The sequence below is a fragment of the Cyprinodon variegatus genome, unplaced genomic scaffold (genome assembly GCF_000732505.1).
Source record: "Cyprinodon variegatus isolate N-32 unplaced genomic scaffold, C_variegatus-1.0 Scaffold125, whole genome shotgun sequence".
NCBI lineage: Eukaryota > Metazoa > Chordata > Actinopteri > Cyprinodontiformes > Cyprinodontidae > Cyprinodon > Cyprinodon variegatus.
Genome location: NW_015150578.1, coordinates 1179076 through 1191073, shown reverse-complemented (window position 1 = coordinate 1191073; position 11998 = coordinate 1179076). Strand labels below are relative to the sequence as shown.

At 36.8% G+C, this 11998-nt stretch overlaps 1 protein-coding gene across 1 annotated transcript; it reads left to right on the top strand.

Annotated features, from left to right (window-relative positions):
- The first annotated feature begins 4468 nt into the window (after positions 1–4468).
- On the top strand, positions 4469–9510 carry LOC107085451 (inositol monophosphatase 1-like). The gene is made up of 9 exons (XM_015375763.1): positions 4469–4718; positions 5638–5732; positions 5849–5988; positions 6088–6192; positions 6801–6846; positions 6921–7029; positions 7118–7226; positions 8787–8938; positions 9044–9510. Exons 2-9 carry the CDS (start codon positions 5670–5672, stop codon positions 9169–9171), a joined length of 852 nt encoding a protein of 283 aa, XP_015231249.1. The 5' UTR covers positions 4469–4718; positions 5638–5669; the 3' UTR covers positions 9172–9510.
- Positions 9511–11998: the final 2488 nt, after the last annotated feature.

Sequence of the window (11998 nt, the reverse complement as noted above, 5' to 3'; positions counted from 1 at the left end):
GTAATCATAAAAATTAAACAAAATAAACATCTGAAATATATGAGTTTGAATGAAATGTATGAATATATTATACAAGTTTCACTTTTTAAATGGAATTACTGAAATCAATCTACTTTTTCATGATATTCTAATTTTATGACCAGCACCTGTATATATATATATATATATATATATATATATTTATACATATACTACAACTAGTAAATATATAAGTTGATTAATACCTCCTAAAAAGTACAAGGAAATCTGGTTATTCTAACATTTTTTCTATCAAATATTAGAATTTGACTTGATTGATTGTTAACAAAATACTCTCAAATCGTAGATGTTTTTCCTTTTATATGCTGCAACTCAAATATTCATATTTAAACTTTATTCTAAAGAATCTCATTGCTCCAGGTCATGGTACTGTAACTCTCAAAATCAAAAAAATGCATCCAAATAGCTCTTTCAATTCGAAGCTAGAGGGAGAAGATCAGATCTACATTCAGTTAGTCTTACCTAACAAAAGGTGGTTGTTAGTGCTGTTGTTGGCCGAGCTTACAGGGGAAACATCTTTGGTTACATGTGAGAGTTGAGAATTGGTTGTTAAATGGACTTGCTACAGATAACAAAAACATCTATAATGAGTTATTCTGCCCCCTATGATGCACCAAAATAAAATCCAGGTCAGCGATTATCAAAGACTTGAAGCTGTGATTGCAGCAAAATGGGATTCTAAAAATATCAATGCAGTTATGCTGAATTCAATTATGTGAATTCAGCATTTGCAAATCTGTTGCTTTTATTCTTAACAGTTACACTTGATATAATGAGCAACTTTATGTTTCTTTATTACACGGAATCCAAATTCTTTTAGGTTTGCAGAGTTAGTAAAAAATAAATATGAGAAAAAGTTTTCCTGGGTCTAAACATTTTAGTTAGGCACTACATAGGAAGCATAGGTTATTGAGCTTCTTATCTACCTTAAACAGGAAAATAATTCTGTTAAGATTATTTTCATTAGCTTTTCTGAGTCCTCCTGCTTCTCCACATCTCCTAATTAGCTTAAGAATAATTAACTTTTATCTAGATCTCTATAATTTATAGGAAGCCATAGCAGAAACGGTCAAGTAGGCAGCTGAAAGCAGCTCGATAGGTTAATTAATTGTACATATGTCATATATTGATCTGTGCAGACATTCAATTATTATTGCTTAAACATCCTGACCACTCCTTTTCTATAACAATTCAACCAAATTTTTGCTTATGATGCAAAGCAAAACAAGATAAAAAATGATCATATGCACATGCAGACAGGATAAAATGATTTTAAGAAAAGTTGGCAATTAAGTCTTGAAATAAAAAAGGAGAAAAATGCTTTAATAGCAGATGCCAAAGCTTTTACAGGATTACCTTACATTAAAAAAAACGGTACACCAAGTATGCCAATGTAGGATGTTCTTAACCATAAGTAGAAACAAAAGCAGATTGAGGTATTTTATAAAATGGCTGACAAGAGGCTAAAATAATAACAGCCAAATATTTGTATAATGAGGTGTGTATAAACAGGGACTGTCACTTAATTTGCATTCAAGTTTGAGATGTCAGCCTCCTCATTTTTGTCACAAAGGTTGGACAAACACCATCTGTACACATACGTACATAAACTGCTAGGAGTACTTGTTGTTGGTTTTACACACAGAAAATGTTTTCAGTTACAACATGAATGCTCCTGTGCTTCATTTGCTGACCTACATCTGTGTTGGACCCCTCTCAGCTCTGCATCTCTAGATTGGCACATATAGGCAAACTTTACTCACTCATTTACGAACACGACCAGCAACCCATCCATGCATCCAAGTATGATTTATATGCATCAACTGTCGGCTGATTGGTAATTTACTTTGGATTATATACATTACAATGATTTTAGCTCATCAGGCACAAAGATATATAAGATTTTCCCAACAGTAGTTAAAAAAAAATAGTTAAAAGTGTTGCAAAAAGATGGTTTTACTCAAGAATGCTGTTCGGTTAACATGTTAAGTATTGTTGCTCAGACTTATTGCAGAAGTCTAAGGTTGTGCGGGAACATTGTGTTACCATGTAACTGCTGACTGTTATGTAATAGATCATGTAAATTGAAACAGTCACTGTCCGTCATTGGGATTGTTGGCGGACTGATGCAACTGACTGTTGAGTGTTGAGGTCACTTTGAAGTGCTTCATTTTCCTGTCGCAGCCCACAGAGAGTTGGCTGGTGAAATAAAAGGCCTTACTCTCGTTAAGTCAGTCTGCTGAGGTTCACGTTATGCCCTAGAAGAACTTCTAGAAAGTCCCATCAGCGGCGGAACTTTGTGTTAAATAACTCATCAGGGTTTCTGAGACTATCTCTCAGAGTGAACCGCTGACCTTCAGCGGTTTCCTACCATCATTTCAGTGCCTCAATTTTGCAGCTGTGATCCTGGGGAACCAAACATCCAAAACATCCGTCATCCTGGATAAATTATTCATAACAGAGCTGCCACGGAGACGGCAGGACTGATGCATTTGTTTTGCTTGTCCCATCACTTCCCCTCGGCATGCCGCTCAACGTTTCAGAGACTCTTATATGTGGTGCACAACAGGGACAACAGGGTGACACCGCCTCCCCTGCTGCTTTTCCCCTCTCCTCTCAAACAAAACTTTCGACAATGATAACACACAGTGATCTGCTTAATCTAACACCAGTTTGTTTATTTCAGCTGCAGACGGTGCATTAGGGTTTTCCGTTGATCTGGGTCTTGTTTACGAGGACGGATCTGCAGTTTTTTGCCAGCTTTGCTGCCAATGAAACTAGAGATCAGCTGTAGAACTTCCTGTGGGAGGGGTGTGATGCAGGCCCTTTCCTGCCGTTACCATGAAAACATGCACAGTAAAACAGCAGACATGGGTTTAACATGTTGCGACACCCATGAAGCAGAGCAATGTAAGGTGTGGCAGCATTAAACCTTATGTCAGAACGTGTTGGGTCCTGCCTTTTCTGACTCAGACACACTGAAAATCAGACAGTGATGCATTCCCTCCTGTTTTAAAGCATATGCACAAAAACTATGCAGAATTAATTGGTAAAAGCAAAAGGAAAATGCTAAATGAATGTTCTCAGACATGCAGCATTCAAAACAAATGAAGTGACATGTCCTATAGCAAAGTTTGACTTTGTTTGATTGTTTGCAGCTTCAGGGAAAGCCTGATGAGTCAGAAAGCAGACTCTGGTCCCCGAGGACTAAAGTGAGACAAGCATTTCACTCTATGAATGCAAACTATGTCACTACTTGGAAAAAAAAGAAAACTTAAGTAAATACCTTCCTTGACTAACCATTACTATTGTCTTGCTTCAAAGGTGGGGTTGCTGCTTTGCTTAATTGCGGTTATTTCCTTGTTTTGTAGGAACTGAGATTCATACAAAAGCAGGGTCTGAATTTTAGAATCTCTGTATAAAAATCAAATCGGTTTGTGAAAATGATGCCAAGAGTTTCCTGGAGGCTCACTGAGAAATAGACACAGATTCAACATTGGCTCACAAGGGGACCTTTCAAACTGTTTTCCAACCCTGGGAACAATGAAAGGGAACAGAGCCGGAAAGCTGTCAGGATGCATAAAACCGTCAGCAGGTTTATTTGTCAGAATGCAGCGCCTTGAAAAAAGTACTCAGATCACTGTGAACTTTTTTCTTTTTCACTTTTTCATGTAAACCGCAGTCTGTCATATCAGAATTTTAAACGACAAGAATACAGGATCATTTTAATAATCAAATAAAAAGGATTCCTCTAAAAAGTGGATCCACCTTTTTATTCAAATGACAAGTAAAATAATTTTGGGGCAGCTCCGCCAGCTTTACATGTTTAGAAACTGGGATTGTTAAAGATGTAGAGAATCATCACCGCTTTATTTTGCTGCCATCATCATAATCATTGTGATATTTTGCTGAGGGTGATGTGCAGAAACCTGAAGATAGTGAAGGGATGAGTCCATACTTGCCAAAAGTATTTCCTACCCCTAACCTTTAATTGGGCTTGGATATGGACTTTGACTAGACCATTGATATCCATTAATATGCTGTCATTCAGCCATGGAATCATCTAAAACCAACAGGTTTTCCTGATGAAGTCCAACCAGCTTCTCTGTCATTGGTAAACTGACAAATCAGGCTGATGCACTTCATAACCTACGGCTACTTTGTGTTGGTCTTTTTATATTAAAACCCCATTAAAAAGTGGACAATTTCAAGAGGATGAACACTTTTTGAAGGTTAAACATATACATTTTTTTGCACTCTGAAACATGTTGTGACATCAACCTTCAGGAATCTGCTCATTATTTAATAAACAATCATATCAGCTGCTGAATTGAATTGTGTGAATTCGGGTGTGTCTTCCTTTTTCACGTCCACTACTTAGAGGAACACTCGCTGAAATTTTTCCACTTTCTTACTCAACCCCAGGTGCTCTCAGCTAAGAGGGAATGGGGCATCATGCTGTTGCAGGCCTGCCTTTGTGAGGACAGAAAGCTGTTTTTTTCCTCTGGGCCGATGAGAATGAACCTACTGGAGGGCGGGTCTAGTACTTTTCCCCACCTCGTCATGCCAGCTTTTTGGCTTGCCTCATCTTTAGGGTGAGTCAATTTAAGGGTTTGTAGCTTCCAAAGAAGCTGCACTAGAACCTGAAGGCTTACCTGGCAGCGAATCCTCTCCCCAAGGTGAGTTTTTCTTTCACTATTTCAGCAAGGTTAATTTAAATGATGAACTGCTCTGGGGGGTTCAGCAAGTTCATAAATGAAGCCTTGCAGCAAATTACCTCAACTTTTATCTTGTTACTTAATCTTTGAAATAGATTTTTAAATTCATTTGATGGTGATTGCTTATAATATTTAGAACAAAATTATCAATGTCGTTTGACTCACCAGTTGCCAAATTATAAATGAAAGAAGAGAGGACAGGAAATTCGACTTGCTACACTGATATGACCATTATTAATCACAGAGACTGTTCCTTCTAGGAGCATCTGGGGACTGCATTCCTTCCCAGATGCCAGAGGGAAAAATAAAAATAAAATCTAAATGTGGATCAAACTTGAAACGCTAAGCTAATCCAATCCTGCTGAGGACATGCAGGCTCAGAAAACAAACTACACCACCACTTAGCAGAGGCAACACCAACAATCAACGTGTGTGGGGTCACTAAGGTCGCTGTCCTTCCATTTGAACTCTAATAAGGCAGCGACCATAGGATAAAGCTATGAATACTATGTCCGATTTATATTTCACCGTGTTTTATTGTTAGATCTAATTTAAAAAGATTGGAATAACATATTTCAACACACATGTTGCAATCTTAGCTTGTGGTTCTGCGTTAGAACAATGCAGGCAGATTCTGACGCAAAGGCAAAGTCTTTCATAATAAGTGATGCTGTAATGAAGGTGTGCCAACCGTGTGGCGGGAATGTGGGGATGCTGTGGTCATGTTTGACTCACCTCAGAGCTTCAGTCACTATTAATTCTTTTTACAGGCATATTTTTACATACATTAAACCCTATTTGCATCTTGTCCAAATCATGGCCATTGTTTTATTGGATGCTTTTGTTGTTGAAATTTTACAGCTATTGTTTTATTTTACAGACTCTTCTCAACAAAACCGTAGCAGAAATAAAATGGAGGACCCGTGGCAAAGGGCTTATGACTTTGCAGTTGCAGTGGCCAGAAAGGCGGGAGAGGTACAGCTTCTTCCTTCTTACTTCTCTTCAAATGCAGCAACAATAAATAATCCATATTGTTTTAGTATGGGATGCATTATGGGTAATTCATTTCTATTAATAATTTCTACAATTAGGAAATTCGAAAAGCTGGTGAGAGTGAAATAAGAGTCATGACCAAGAGCTCTACTGTGGACCTTGTCACCAAGACTGATGAAAGGGTGGAGAAAATCATTATTGGGTCTTTGAAGAAGGAATTTGGAGAAGGCACCCACTGGTGAGCAATGCATAGAAACATATTGGTTTAACAGTGGCTGCTAGCTATAATGTAAGATCCTTTATTTAATGTCAACCCCCTGAATTCTCTGTGTTGCAGTTTTATTGGGGAAGAGTCTGTTGCAAAGGGTGAGCCATGCATCTTGACTGACAAACCAACTTGGATCATCGACCCAGTAGATGGCACCACCAACTTTGTGCACGGGTAAGATGGCAGTTGAGCACTTTTAATATCATGAATGCTCTTATTTGGCAATTATTTGCTTAAAAAACACAAATCTTGGCAATAAAACATGAGAGATAAGAGTTGAAATGAACTACTAAGTATTTCTTTTTTGCAATTAATTGCATTTGACATATGTTTAGTTTTTAAAACTTTAATTTTCACTTCATTAATTTTTCTAACTCTAACAAAAAGTCTAACTCTTGGCTCTTAGACTCATATCTTCGCCAGATTACCTTTTTATAAAAGGAGGGCAAAAAAAAGTCAATGAAGGCCAATGATTAGTAAAAAAAGAAAACCTTGAATTTTGTCTTTTGTGTTTGAAAAAGGCAAATGTGGGAAGCAGTTAAAAGGGTTAGGGATGGTCAAATTCCATTTCTCAAATTCATACATTTAATGATGGAAAAAAAAGAATTCAATTTAATTAACTTAACACTAGAATATATCATTTAACAAGCCAGACCGAATTAAAAAAAATAGATAAAAGACAATATAGTTTTGTCTTTTAACAGCCAATTACCGGTGGTGTTTAATTCTTTTATAGCATTATAATGGCCCATTATCAATAACATAATGCTTTGTACTTTCAGATTCCCATTTGTGGCAGTTTCTATAGCCTTTGCTGTGAATAAACAAGTAAGTACAAAAAAAACTTAAACTTCATACCCCTTAATCCTTAATATGAGATTTAATATTGAGTTTGTTTCTAGTTGGAGTTTGGTGTGGTGTACAGCTGCTTGGAGGACAAAATGTATAAAGCGAGGAAAGGAAAGGGGGCATTCTGTAACGATGAACCCATTCAAGTGTCTGATGTAAAAGGTAAAATAATAATTCACATTTAATTATTTCAATTTGCATTCTACACAAAAAACAACATGTAAAACCCATTTGGTTTTTGTTGTTTTAGATATCCACAAGTCTATTATCATTTCTGAGCATGGAACTGATAGGAGTCCAGAGAAAGTGACCAAAATCTTTTCCACTATGAAAAGGATCCTCTGCATCCCAGTTCATGGGTAAGTTGGATATGTCTATGTACTTTACTACAATCTAAAGACATGTATTCCCTGATATCGTTGCATTAAAGACCCTCATTTACCATGAAGTAAAGCTACGCAGTAAAACTTTCCATGGAATACAACAATGGACCTAAAAACAGGGCTATTCAAAGTTTTTCTGTTAGTAGTAACGAGAGTAACACCAAGAAATCAACTCTAAACACTAAGACACATCAAGGCTAAGAATGAATATATCTGTACATGATATAAAATGAGTCATTTGACATTTATGCTTCTGAGCTTTTAAAATTCAAATGCTTCTAAGTGTACAGTATCCTATTTGGAAATAAAAATAGTTAAATGAAGATGAACTATGGAGGGTAATGTTATAGTACAAATGCATTTTTCTTCTTTAATAGTCTAAACAAAGACAAATGACATGGTTTACATCCTGTTATGACAGTGTTAGTAGTTCACAATAAGTAAACCATGCATGGCTTTAAAAAACCAAAATGATAACGAAAAATCAAAGAAGTGTTCAAGTTTTATCTCTAATTTGTATCATCAATTCTTTTTCATCAATTAATCAGACATCAAACTACGCTCAAGGTGTATTTTGCTGTTCTCTTTTCGTTCTCCAACATTTCATATACAGATCTAAAATCAAATCAGCTCAATAAATATAAAAGCACATCACAACACATTTAATGTTGTGGAACTTTGTAGAGTAAATTCAATGAAATCGTCAAGACACATACAGCAAGAAAAAACAGATTAAATCCAATAATTGACTCGTTGGATTCAGTTTTCCTGGATGAGCATGTAGTGAGTGTAGCAACTGGGTTGAAATCTCCTATACCAAGCATGCATGTAGTGACAGAGGGAAGAAAAACTCTTCCTTAACAGGAAGAAAAATGAAGAAAAGCGTTTTCTTTGTTAAACCAATGACTATAACTATAAAGTATTTGTTTTTAACTGTACATAGTATACATGAACTAAATGCTAATTTGAATTTAAATGTCATATACATAAACTGACAAGCTACACATACACCAATCAATAATCATGATAAAGAATATTAACAGTCTATCTTAACTTGGGATTAAGTTTTTAACTGTTAAATGGTTATAAGTACAATAAGAAAAAAAAGAAACAGCTGACTAAAGTAGTAAAGTAACACTGATAAAGTAAATTAAAGTTAAGTTTTTGTTCGAAAGGGTATTTAGATTAAGCTATCTAGCTTTTTGCAGCTATTTTCAATTTTTATATTGTGAAGTTCACATCTTTAAATTAAAGTAATGAGCCTGAATAAAGGAGGTAATAAAATCATTAGAGTTAACAAATATAAAGATATTTATAAAAAAATATATTACTGGTAACTACAGTATGATCCCAATTTGTTTAAACGTTACCTAATTACACACACATGCACATGCTCAAACTTATATATACATTTATCTTTCATTAGATTTAACATTAACGTGTCATTTTTTTTCACCCAAGATCTTAGCCTATTAATTATTGTTGTTTTACTTTTCATACTAAATAGAATTATTTTTCCTATCTTCTGTCTTGAAGGCTCCGAGGGTCAGGAACAGCTGCCACCAACATGTGTCTAGTGGCAACTGGGGCAGTTGAGGCCTTCTTTGAAATTGGGATCCACTGCTGGGATATTGCAGCTGGAGCCGTTATAGTCCAAGAAGCTGGAGGAATCCTTCTGGATGTTGACGGTATGTTTACTTTTATAGCTTTCTACTAAAACCGCTGTTTGAATTTTGCGGATTTCTAATTGATAATCTCAGCACTATTTAACAACAGCTTTGTTTTAAATCTAGGAGGACCATTCGATTTGATGTCTCGAAGAATGGTCTCAGCAAACAATGACACCATTGCCAAACGAATCATCAAGGAAATTGAGATATTCCCGTCGACAAGGGATGACGCACCTATTGAGAAAAAATGAGAAGACTTTTAAGCTCAGCTTTTCTGAATCTCCATAAGGACTGGAAAATTAGAACAAAAAAACAACAATATTTTGAATACAGGTCTAAATTAAGTTACTTTGCTACAATCATCCCTGATTGTCTAAGTGTGAAAGTGTGATGTGATTTTTTTAACAGCACATTTTGCCTATCTATATAGTTCTACTAACCATTTCAAGCTTGTATTGCATTTGATTGCCTCTGTTATGTGTCTGTCAAATTGTTTAATTAAAAGTGGAATTGTTTGCAAGTTTTCTTTTCACAATCATATAATGAACTCATTTTTTATCAATGGCCAAGCATGGATGTCTTTGCTTTGACAATAAAACCATTAATCAGTGATCCCGTCCACAATATTTCGTTGGTTAAGTTTAAGAGTCAAAACTCCCTGCAAGACTCTTCTTGAGAAATTAGCAGGTATTGTATAAAAGCTTTATTTTCTTCAATCATAGAGTAATTGTATGGAATAAATCAGCTTACTTCTGTCTATTCTGAAAACAAACACAAAATCCCACATTCCTTGCTTATTTTCAAATCACTTCCTAAGCCAACCACTAGAGGTCAATAATACATCAGAAATTACAGTTTCTTGCAGCAACTTTTTCAATTTACATTATCTTTTTTCAACTTACATTGTTATAAACTTTATTGTTTTCATGAGTGTCTTGAGTGTTTTCACAGTTTCCTTCACAAACAAATTTCCTAACCTATAAAATATCAATCAAACACTCGAGGTCATTCATAATATCTATAAAACAATTATATTCCTTTGTGGTAACTCCTAAAAGAACAATAGGCTTTGGCCACAACAGGGAGAGGATGGAGGTGAGAGATAGAATTCATAGCTGCAGTTGTACTGTAAGTAAAACAATATAAACACTGAGACACAGTAGCAACAACAATAAAAATGACAGTAGGAGGTCGAGGGGAAGGCTGTGGGGGTGATGAGCTTTGGAACATGCTTACATTGCTGCCTTTTAAATGGTATGATGTGATCCACAAGGATTCAGTGCTCATGTTGCACATGTGGATTTTAAAATGGTAAAATGTTAGTTACAGATTGTCTCCTAATTTGTAACATGAGACTCCTTGTTTCTAATGGAGGGAGTAATCGTTGTCCATCATAGATGCTTCTGTTTTAACTTCCTTAAGAGATGACAGATTTTCGCTTCTAAGGAGAGAAAAAAAATAGCATTAGATATTACTATTTCATTGAATTATAGTAAAATAATTCATAGACATCTAATGTAAGTTTTTCACATAACATGAAGGTTCTGTTTAAATATGGTAGAGCAACACAAAGTAGAGCCTTACTTGGATTTTTTAAATGTATTTGTTAAAATAGAAATCAGCAAAGGTGCCCTAAAGAGTAGGTCAGCTCTCCTTAATTTTAGATCCAGCTTTACACATGTAGATACTGCAACTTTTCTTCTCTCCAAAAAAGCTCAAACTTAGTTAAACTGGAGAGAGAGAGCGCCTGGAAACAGAGGTGTTTAAGTCTCACTGCAAATTATGTATAAGACTTATTACTGAGCTTTGGACCAAGATACATCTAAACTGGATGTCATCACTCAGATCAGTGGATCCAGTATTCAGGCAAGACAGACAGTGGGATTACTCAAAAAGCGTTTATTAAGAACTGGCGGATTGGCTAGGGCGTCTATCACAGGACACTCTGCAGAAAGAAAACACAGGTTAGTGACCACGTTAATCTAGTGGAGTAAGATTTTTTTAATTATTTCTAGTGTTTTTTTATTGTCATTTCACTGTCACAAGTACAGAGCATTAAACCCATCCCGGTGGGAGGCAGTGGGCTACCATTTTATGGGCTCGGGCAGTAGAGTGGGGTTAAAGGGGTCATAGAATGATTATAAAGGGTATTTGGTGCTCATCCTTAAGGACTCTGAATAGGGTGTGTGACATTGTTTGGGGTGAAAATGGCATATTTGCTGTTCTGTTGTTAAAAGCCCCAGTATGAAACAACAGGTTTTCTTTCTTTTATGGTATGCTCATGAATGTTTAGATGAGCTGAGCGCTGACTGGTTACAATAAGCGAAGCTGCTGAACAAAGACTCATCATAGCCACAAGCACTCACTAACTGAAAGATCAAATTGTTTGGGTGACCAGATGTCCTCTTTTTCCCGGACATGTCCTACTTTTTATAGCTAAAAAGATGTCTGGGGGAAATTTTAAAATCGTCCGGGATTTTGGTCGACTACAGTGCAGCAGAACCGAGCCGTCAGCTCCGGGGCTAGTCCGGGAACCCCGGTGACCCAGTGACGGTAGCCTGGACAACGGTGGCCCCGTCCAGAAGTAAAGTAAGGGAGGTGGGAAGCATACAATCACCGTGTCGGGTTTGGATCAGCCCCGGAGCTGGTGGCTCCGTTTGAATGCCTGGTCTTGTCCAGCAAGCACCCCCCATTCTATGACCCCTTTAAGGGTCTTGCTCAGGCCGCCACTCCTCCGTTAATGAACATGAGTCACTAACCTAGTTTCCAAGTTCAGTCCGTGCCCAGAGAAAATGGTAGGATCTTGCCAGTGGGCTGTTTACAAGATGCAGTGGGCGCCGCCCAGAGTGTCCCAGATCCTGCAGCCCGGAGGACGGAGAACAAGAACAACAGATCAGAACAGGAACAGGCATGCTCAGTGGTTGACAGGCAGACCAGGAAATCAGAAACTCTAAGGTATGCAAAAAACGCTCTCACTACGGGCTGGAGAGAAATAATCTGGCTGATGACTGGGAGCAAGCGGCTTAAATAGAGGCAGGAGCAGATGGATCAGATGATCAGTAATGATAAACCGGGAAG